The sequence below is a fragment of the Eleginops maclovinus genome, chromosome 2 (assembly GCF_036324505.1).
Source record: "Eleginops maclovinus isolate JMC-PN-2008 ecotype Puerto Natales chromosome 2, JC_Emac_rtc_rv5, whole genome shotgun sequence".
Taxonomy (NCBI): Eukaryota; Metazoa; Chordata; class Actinopteri; order Perciformes; family Eleginopidae; genus Eleginops; species Eleginops maclovinus.
Genome location: NC_086350.1, coordinates 21,082,057 through 21,092,309, shown reverse-complemented (window position 1 = coordinate 21,092,309; position 10,253 = coordinate 21,082,057). Strand labels below are relative to the sequence as shown.

At 38.9% G+C, this 10,253-nt stretch overlaps 1 protein-coding gene across 2 annotated transcripts; it reads right to left on the bottom strand.

Moving 5' to 3' along the window:
• Nucleotides 1–988: 988 nt before the first annotated feature.
• On the bottom strand, nucleotides 989–9,350 carry e2f4 (E2F transcription factor 4). 2 transcript variants are annotated; one of them, XM_063902197.1, is made up of 11 exons: nucleotides 8,922–9,350; nucleotides 6,981–7,090; nucleotides 6,463–6,623; nucleotides 5,145–5,189; nucleotides 4,976–5,040; nucleotides 4,701–4,889; nucleotides 4,333–4,405; nucleotides 3,988–4,131; nucleotides 3,167–3,214; nucleotides 3,013–3,057; nucleotides 989–2,902 (listed from the first exon to the last, which is right to left on the bottom strand). In XM_063902197.1, the coding sequence occupies exons 1-11, from the start codon at nucleotides 9,084–9,086 to the stop codon at nucleotides 2,787–2,789; spliced, it is 1,161 nt and encodes a 386-aa protein (XP_063758267.1). In that variant the 5' UTR covers nucleotides 9,087–9,350; the 3' UTR covers nucleotides 989–2,786. The 2 variants fall into 2 exon arrangements, with proteins under 2 accessions (XP_063758267.1, XP_063758258.1); XM_063902188.1 differs by having other exon boundaries at nucleotides 3,988–4,134; nucleotides 8,922–9,349.
• Nucleotides 9,351–10,253: the final 903 nt, after the last annotated feature.

Genomic DNA, 10,253 nt, shown 5'->3' with positions numbered 1-10,253 from the left:
GGCAAGTAAGCCCGATTTAGATTACAGTTTCCGGTTATCACCTTCAAAAATAAAACCACATTCAGCCTGTTCAAGCATTAGCATGACTATTGCTTATAACGCATATATTCCACAATGACATGAGCAAAAACCTGCTGCTATTTAAATACGTAGCTTTATTTACTTCCATGCATATGCAAGTATGTCAGAGTTTACCTTTAAATATGTTCCATGGGTTGCGTGTAATACAGACAATAAAAAACAGTATTACGGTCAGAAACAAAGTGCCTTTACTTTGAAAGACATTATATAAATTCTGGAAATGCTACTGCAGTTTTTGCTGATTTGAAACAGTTTTCTTTCAAATTTCAAAGAAGTAGTAGATTAACTAAATCAAGGTTCCGGGTCGGGTACGGCTGGTTACAGCCGCCCCCTGCTGTCACTTCTAGCTCCAATAGTTTTTGCCAACTGTATACAGACATATTAACGGATACTTTACTATCAACCACCTTCTAACTCACTGAACTGATTACAACGATATGCTGCCCTGGCCTGCACGTGATATCCCCACTTTGTATATAACTATATAGTTTTAGTTACCATTTGACAGTAGGGAGCTGACAGTAAATGATGTGAGGAAGGGCAACTAAACTCCCTGCTGGACTCAAACTGTGGGTGTTGCAATAAAATGGTCGGCAAGGAAAGGCTTATTTCTTAACTAGAAAGTAAATTACATTTTGACATCAAAGCAATACATAATGAGTATGTTTGTTGTGCATTTAAAGGATTTCCTCTTGTATCATAACACAAATATTTATGTCTATGAAGCCTAAACTCTTTTCAAATTAATAAACTGATTGTCATTGTTGACCAATGCTAGGAGATTATACCCTTCTCTCAGAAGTGTCGTTAACCATGAAGAGTATAATGTGACTACGTGGAAACTGCGTTCATTTGATAATTGCATAAGCACAATTGGGAAAAAAAAGCCTTCACCATCAGATGCAAATAGAATTCACAAAGAATACCAGAGATTTTATTTTTGCTTCATTTGATGCATATGAACTTGACAATAGTAGGATTGAGTCTCTCTCACACACACACAAACAACATTAATTCACCCCAGTTCTGTTTAACTCCCTAGCACTGTCCAAACACAATGACTGGCTCCTGATTGGGAACGGATAAGATGATGTCTGATGTGAAGTGCAACAATGACACAGGATGCTTTGATTAAGCAGCATATTTTGTGGATGAAATTCAAAAGCTATGAAGTGTATCCCCAAATTATTAGCAGTTATAATATGTATATCAAGTATAAAAAATAAATGCTATTCTATACAAGCGGTAAGAATATTAACAGTACATTCATGCACATCAAGGGCAAAAACAGGAGGATATTACATAAAAAGCACTGCAGAGATGTGAATAATCTCCATATTGTTATTAGATTAATAACACATCCTGCTACCCACTGCACAGAGAAAAAATGAAAACGTTTGAAAAATAAAATTTAGACTGATAAGCAGTGTGTTTTGAGGAGAACCAGAGAAAACATTGAAAAACTATTTAATCTTTGCAAAATATACAAAAACAAGAACAAATCAGGAGTGTTTTCCATGACATCATTAATATATTCAGTGCATCAGTAAAAATCCATACATACATGACCCTTTACATACAAATGAACTGAGTACAATGGTATTCATCTACATACATAACAATTGAAAGCCAAATCACCACAGAAACCATTTTGGCGAGGGGGAGAAAACTCTTGTCTTATGACGTGTTCCAGTTATGTTATGTATTTATCAGAACAATGTTCAAATGTCCAAGGCAAGGTCAAATCTCGTTGCAGAAGTGGTACTAGAACCAGTTAGAGGAGACATTCCTTTTTAAAAAATCACCTTGATGATCTAAAAAGTATTTATTTATAAAATGTACATTTCTAAACCCCCCCCATAAAATCCCTGCATCGTTTTGGTCCTTGGCTCTTTTTGTGAGAAAGTGTGTTGGCTGCAGTAACTCACCTTAAATGTCCTTTTTCTCTAACTGGTTCAAAAGAACACTTCAAACTGTGACGGGTTTGATGGAGATACATTCTCATATGTAAAAACAAAGCGATTCATAAATGATTATTTGTGTCTGGAACCTTTGTTTATTTGCAAACTATTACTCTGCCTGTGTGACAAATGTTGTTCATCATCACACAATAGTCTTGTGATCTTCTGGTAATACAAAATATATATTCTCTATGTACATGAGGACAGTGCATATTTAACCAGCTGTGTTTGGACTCGAGCCATGCGTGAGCAGCTGCCGGGTGGCAAAGGCTCTGTTAGTATGCCGGGACTTTTTACCTGACAGGTAAATGGTTTCTCTTTTTCTCCTGGAGACATCCGACAGGAGAGCATTCAATACAAAACTCAAGCACACAGACGCACAGGTATGCAAACTCCAGTCACTCACAAGCACATGGGAAAGCTGATATACAAACAAGACGTTTTTTGTATCATACATATTGATCGAAAAAATATAATTATTGGTCATTTGTTTTGACTGTTTCCAGGGGAAGGCAGTAAGTAAATTGTGTTGTTCTCGCCTTTGTCTCTTCACGAGGCTGTACATGGAGCTACTGTCTGACTGAGCTCAGCTTATCGTGGCAGTGCAGAGGTGTCCATGAACGCTCATCATCATCATATTGGCTTTCCTGCACCTCTTCGCACCTCCACTGCAAGCTGGGGCAACACTAGGGTAGATTAGCAAGTTTGGAAAATCGTTTCCCACTTTGACAACTGTTTTAGGGGTCAGAGATTAAGGATGGGCACGTCGAAGAGGTCACACAGGCCTTCTGTCTCGTCCAGGTTGTAAATGTAGTCATGGTCGCTGGGCGGGGGGGACAGACGGAGGAGAGGCGAGAACACTGCAGAAGAAACAGACAGGAAAAAAAGATCAGACCACCAAGATTCACTTTAGGGGAGCTGACACGTCGTACATCATTATTAGAAGGGTATGTTGTGTGAACCAACTCACCTTCTGAAGACATCAAGTCATCCAAAAGGTCTCCACTCATCATCTCTGTCAGAGATAGAGAAAATAATGATCATCAGTTGGTAGGTAAACGGGCAACTAGCACATTATCAATGGGAGACTTCTGTAATTAATGTAATAATCAAGATGAGTGAACCTTTTGTTGGATCAAACATATCTGAGAGTTCTTTGGGAAAGTCCAGCACTAGAAGAAGAACAACAAACAGTTAAGCAACAGTCAGTCACTAAATTATAATATATTACATTTCCAAAGCGACCTACAATAAGTGTGATTAACGACGCAGATACAAACTCAGAACAGCAAAAAACAACACCCTGGTGCCCGTCTTTAAAAAAAGTTCCTCTGTTGTCCTTATGCATGTACAAAAGAGGTTCAATATTTTAACATACTTCAGTTCTGATCCCAACACCAAATACAATATTTTTGAAAACCCTCAGAATTTATAAACCCTTCAAGTGTCGGTTTCAAAATGTTTTCTGTATACGAAATCTGAGGGGGATTTTTTTTCTTCATAGTATATATTATGTAGATGACCATCAGCAACATTAATTGTGTTGCATTTTATCAAAAACTGCAGCAATAACCCCCGGAGAATTGCATTCATTTGCCTCAGAGGGCGAGCTTTAGAATATGGCTCAAAATTAAAGTATTTAGAAAGGAGGGATGTAAATTGAAAGCCTTTGTTTATAAAATGCATGATTTTATGGGGCAATAGCTGTGGGATCAAAAATAGTAGTATCACTTGAGAGAGTTTTATTCTTAACAGTGTGAGTTTCTAGATGTTGGCTACACAGTTCTATACAAACATATTATAGGAGCTGAGGTTGATCTTCCAAACTTCAAAGAAAAGAAGCTCAAGTCCTTGCCAAAATGTATTCCATATGCAGTGAAAAATAAATCATCTTGGCCTGAATACGTTTCCTTTTGACCAATTTCAAATCAAATGTAAAACTCACTTTCAGAGGGATCTGACTTGATTGGTTGAAACAATGCAGAGGCAGCAGCTGACACAGATCCGTCCAAAGAGGCAGAAGACTGGAGCTGCTGACTTAATGTAGCGGGTGAGTCTGTTGTTGGCGTGAGCGGCGTGGTGCTCGTCACTTCTGAAATGAAACAAATACAGTGTGAATAAGATGATGCTGTTTCTTTTCACTTTATAACTAAACATCAGAAAGGGTGCAGTGTGAAATTCAACATTAAAACAGACAAATGTGGATACTTTTAATAACGCAGAACACATTTTCCTTCTTCTTTGCAGTAGGAAAGTCCAATTGATGGAGAAAACAAAAGATGATTGTTACCCGTCACTGAGGCTGTCTGGGTGGTTGCTGTAACTGACGGTGTAGCAGGTTTTATAGATGCTGCTTTCAAGACCTGAACGTGGAAAGATGAAGGAACAATATAAAGGATGTTCATAACATTGCATGATGAAGAAAATAAAAAGCAGAACTGAGTGTTTAGTTTGCTTCCTCACAGTGATAAAGCGTTTATGAACACTAACTTAAACATAACCGTCATTTCAAAAAGGAAAACTCAAAATGCTGCTGCCTTGGGTCTATTTCTCCTCCTCTTTAGCGTTTGAATGAAGACAGACGTCTGAACATCCAGTCTTTTATAGTCAATGGTTCAATGTATAAATAGAGTTAATTGAATGGAGATGAGTGTGGACCTGGGGGGCAGCAGTGGGCGGCTGAGAGGTAGGTGTCGGTGCTGGGAGGCTTTGAAGGATGTCATCTGGAGGAGGGACGGGTAAAACAACCGGAGAGGCACTGGACGGGTCCTTATTGACCAGCAAAACCTCAATGGGACCGGATGAACTCTTGAGACGGATCTGGTATTTCTTTTGTCCATTGAGGATCTAGATAAGAACACAAAACAATTAAGACATGAGATGAAACCGGAGTTGGAGCTATGGAGCACAGAAAAAAGATGCTCATCACTTACCAGTTCTGGTATGGGGACCTCCAGCTGTGTGCCGATGGGAGCGCGGATCGCTAGGAGGGTGTCACCTGAGGAAGAAGGGCAGGAAGGTGAGGGAATGTGTTTGAGACGGTCAATGTGTGTCAGAGAAATAGAACACTGACTACAATGACTGAGCATCTGAAACAATTACCTTTGAAGGCTCCGCAGAGGTCATCATGTTTTATATACGCCATAGTACGGAGGGGTTAAGGGTCCAATTCCAATAATGATCATCTCATCAATAAGCATTTGTCCACTGGCATTACAAAACAATGATACACATATATATTCAGGATGTTATTTTTTTATACCCATGGTTAGTTTTTTTATAGGGTACTCCAAAAACATAATATTGGACTTTGATAAAAAATGGGCTCGGATAAAAAAGGCGATGGTCAAGTTGAAGCAGACAGAATTCTGAGTTATATTCTTTAGTTTGAGTCAAGCGTCAAATGCGCTAGATCCTGGATTCTGGCTATGAAACTAAAAGGTTTGGGGATTTAAAGGAGCCCTATTATACTAATTTTCAGGTTTCCTATTTGTATTTGGTGTCTCTACTGTGACATGTTTCCATGTTTTAATGTTGAAAAAGCTCTTTATTTTTCTCAAACTGCCTGTTCTGCAGCACTATTTCACCCTCTGTCTGAAACCAGAGCCCTTTCTGCTCTGATTGGTTAGATGGCTGGCTCTGTTGTGATTGGTCAACAGCTTAGAGACGTCCTGCCCCTTAGCATCACGTACAATGTGTTGGGAATGCTAGCCAATAGAAGCATGAGTTTTACATACTGTAGTTATGTCATTATGTTACACACAAAGGACAACAATGCTTTTCAGCATTTTAGCCTCTGCAGACCATTTACATGCACAAAAACCTATATAACACACTACAGGAAAGGGTAAAGCTAAAAAAGCATAGTGGGGCCTCTATAATATGTGTGACTGTTTGTGTCTGCTTTTGCTCTATGCCACTGAGTCACATGCACATTTACTGAGCATGAGTGTTCTTTTACAAAGCATATCAGGATGAGTATTTCTAATTGATTAATCATGGCATGTTTGCAAATGGTTGCAAAAATGTAGACACTGTAGGACTTGTTCTTCAGTCTTACATCTGAGCAACAGTTAAGAGCAAACAAATTGATTTAATGTTTTCCACAAATCGAGGAAATGTAAAGTACTACAATAGGCCTCAAACGGCTCTACTGATAGTCACACATAAAAAGGGGAAACAGTAGTTTCTCACACAAAAATCAGTTTATCTGTCAGTTGTGAAAACAGCTCATTAAGTTCGTTTTGGGTTATCACATCTAAGAAAAACACCCACACAATGTCACAAGTAATGTATTGACTGCGCTTGGAGGAACAGCAAATAAATGTGTGGCTGATGAAACTATCCAGCACTGACCATGGGATGCCTCTTAAAAAAATATTCTTAGCTTTAAACAAACACACTGAAGAGTAAAGATATGGGCTGTTGTTAGAGTCGTCTGTCACATTCTTGATGCTCTGTTGGACCCAGACTCTCTGCTGGTCCAGCTCATTTTCCCTCAGAGCCAGGTCATCTAGCTCGGCCTTCAGATCGATTAGCTTGTCGGCTATCTCTCTGGTGTTACATCCTGGTCCTACGCCCCTGAAACACACAGACAGACATGGGTCAGTTAGCTTCGCACGATCAATAGCGTGCAACGTCTTTTTTACTAATGTTTATTTAGTAGAATCACTGTTATGAAATTATTGAAGAACTGGCGATCATTTATCTGTGGCAAAATAAGAATAAGTTAAGCAAACCAAGATTCTAATTATTATCATACGGCTACACACCCTCCAGAACATTCATTTATCCACTGTTACAACTGAGACAGTCACTGAGGCAGAGTCAGTTTTACACACACTAACATGGGCAAACATAAGTGCATACAAGAATAACGTGACATCAACAATTTGTGCTGCGATTCTCAGATATATAAAACATCGGCTGTGCACTTACTTCCATTGGATGCTGTTCTTAGACTTCTTCTCGATTAATCCAATGCCCTCCAACACATTAGTGATATCATAGATTCGTCGTTTCTGCCGCACTGCCAAGGTGTCGGCAGCCTGAAGGCAGGACAAAAGCAATTCAAACAACAGTAAATCTTACTGCCGGCATATCCTCAAGTGGGCTCATATCTAAAAACACAGACAAAGAGACCACTGTAACTGTGCCGTCGAGTTCATTGCCCCCAGAACGCACATGGTACAGTATGGCTGTCACTTCAACTTCCTCCCCAGCCCAACCTCTCACTGTTCAACAAACTAATGATAACCATATGGCAGGTGCTGATAAGAGTAGGCTTTTTCACCAAAGGATAGAGTCCCAGACCTCTTCCCTAATGCCATTTTAATGTATCCATCAATGTCAAGACATAGACTTTAGACAGCAAAGTTTCCGTCTTTATTACTAAACACATTTAAACACAGCTCTTTTATAAACCTTATAGAATCTAAAAGATGTGTTATAACATTTTCTAAAAACTTGAGCTGGTGTGTCGCTATAATTCAATATAATAGTAATTGGCTTCAGATGGAATTATTTAGGGACGAAATCAAATATTGTGATACATAATATGTTATATATACAGTAATAATAACAAGCGCATACCCAAAGTTCAATCTGCCGGGAAATATTATTTTTGGATGGTTCTTAATTAAAACAGAAAATACTCGTTTTCATTTGTTAACTATGCAAGTCCCACGGAAGTATACAAAAATAACACTTACCATGTGGTTATTCAGTTTAGACTGACTAATTGAATCAACATGAATATGCTAGATCATGATTTATATATTTAAGGAACTTATTGGGATATAAGATTGTGGACATATTTCCCAGCCGTTATTTAAGATAGACAGATATTCATTATTTGTCTGTGTTAGGACAGTTTAATTGAGGAGAGACTGATTCAAGTGAGTGCTTTTAAGTCAGTCTGTTTCATTGTTAAGATCCAGAATGTTGTTATGGGCAGGTGAACATGAAAGAGTGACAGACAGGGACAACATGAGTGTCAGTGAGGTCACTGTAAAAAGTAATGCTTGGCTGCTCAAGCTGCCATCTGGTTTACTGGATTCAGTTGAGAAAAACATGGCTGGCAGTTGGTTTTTTTTTTCTAAATGTTTCTATTTATATTCGAGTTTGACAAGGGTTAGCATTTTGTCTGCCATCAGAGTAACCCCCATGTTGTACTGTGTGATACTTGATGAATAGTGCCAGAAACAGATCCATTTGTTCTTAACAACTTCATCTTATTAGATGTTTACATTCACTGAATACTTCTATAAGTAACTTTAAAGACTCTCACAACATGCTGCTCAGCAGGAAGCGTGCTATTTTCCTAGGAAGGTTAATTATAATATCCCTGAATGTGAAATACACAGCTAACGTACGTTAATTGATGTGTAGCTTTAATTACAGAGCTAATGCATTGTGGTTAAAAGTAAACGTTTTAGATTACGTATCGGAAACTAACCCCTTGAATGGATGTCGCTCAGTGAGAAAGACGTTATCAATCAGGAAAAAAGGTTGTTCAAGTGTGAAGATGCAGTAGCGTTTGCTTAGAAAGGAACGACAAAAGCTGACCCACTTTTTAAACTCTGAATCTCCAGGGGGCAGTCTGAGAAGTTGACCTGTGTTCTCAAAGTTCACTTTGTAACCTCACTTCCAGAAAGACCAAAAACCCCGACACCGCATTTAAGAGTAGATTTTTAAAGTTTCAGAGGGGAATTAAAACTATAAACACTAGCAAAGAGGTATAATGTAATCAAATTAGCTTGTCACACAGCTATGCTAGGCTAACAGGCAGGCTAGCGAAAGTGCATGTCAACTAACGACAGCGGGCAGGCTCAAAATTACATGTGCTAGCTAACAACAAAGACTCTACTGCAAGCTCACCGCTTTCAGATCCAGCACTCCGTCCTTCGCCTCTTGTAGCAAAGTCACAAACTTAGTGGTGAGGAGTCCCAGGCTCTTCTCGTGCCTGCTGGGAGTCTGTGGTTGCAGCGAGTCCCCCACAGCTCCCAGCTCGCCTCTACCACTGGCCGACTCTAGCTCCATCATCGCTCCGGACCAGCTCCGTACTTCCCCTGCCTCCCCGACCAAAACCCAGCCAGCGAGCCCAGGAAAGCAAGCCCCAACGCTGCAGTCAGACAAAAAGAAGGCCGGAAAAGTGTATGCAAAACACTAGATGTTAGATGAGCTACTCCGGCCTGGTTGGTTCCAGATTATTGCAGTAAATCGCGCTGAACAGGCTGAAAACTGTAATTCAATGAGCGAACGAGCGAGCGAGCGATCGGTGGAGAGCCGTTGGCCACGCGAGGTATGACGGGACGGTTCATTCGTCATAGGGAGCGTCTCCAAATGCTCACACCACCTCATAAGAGTGTTTATAAAAAACGTATCTACTAAAAAAAAGATTTTCATATACAACGATTTTTATGGTGATGGTTAAATGTTGAACAGCAAAGATTAGGAGGTATTTTATTTAATTCTTTTAAAGAAAAGAGTTATCCGGTTGTATGAAGGAGTGTTACTTTTAGACGATCCCTTACCTACTCAAACTTGAATAAAACATACGCACGCGTGCATGAGCAAGGACGCAAACATGCACAATACAGATGCGCGCACCCATGACTATTAACTCCAGACATCCAATACACAATTATTGAAAAACCTTAATTTTGACTGATTCACAAGTCACATTTCAAACACGGAAAAAGTGTGGTGGATTCAGATTACTTCGAAAACGAATTGCTTGATAACCATAGATTAATAGTTTAATTAAACAATTTATGATCAGTTTATTGAAAAACATCTGAGGCAGGATTTACAAACCTTAAATGAGTACTTCCCTAATAATTATATGCAGTACTATAATGTAGATAGTGCTGAAATACAAAACATCCTGTATTAATTAATAATTAAGTAATAATTAGTTCATGAATAGTGTTAGAATTTCTTTTACAAGTCTGGCATCAGGCTAACCCTTGTGTGCAGAATGGCTCTTGCTGTAAAGTGCATGAGACAGATTATTTTTGTTCTAAACATCTTCATCTTATTAGAAGTTTTCACACTCGAACCATTTCATAATACTACTTAAAAGTGTAGACAGGTGTTACCTATATTCATACATCATTTCCTACTGTAATTTTGTATTGTCCTTATAATTGTGATAAATAAATGTTGATGCATGTGTTCTTTATTGTTTTGTATGTAATTTAATATTTT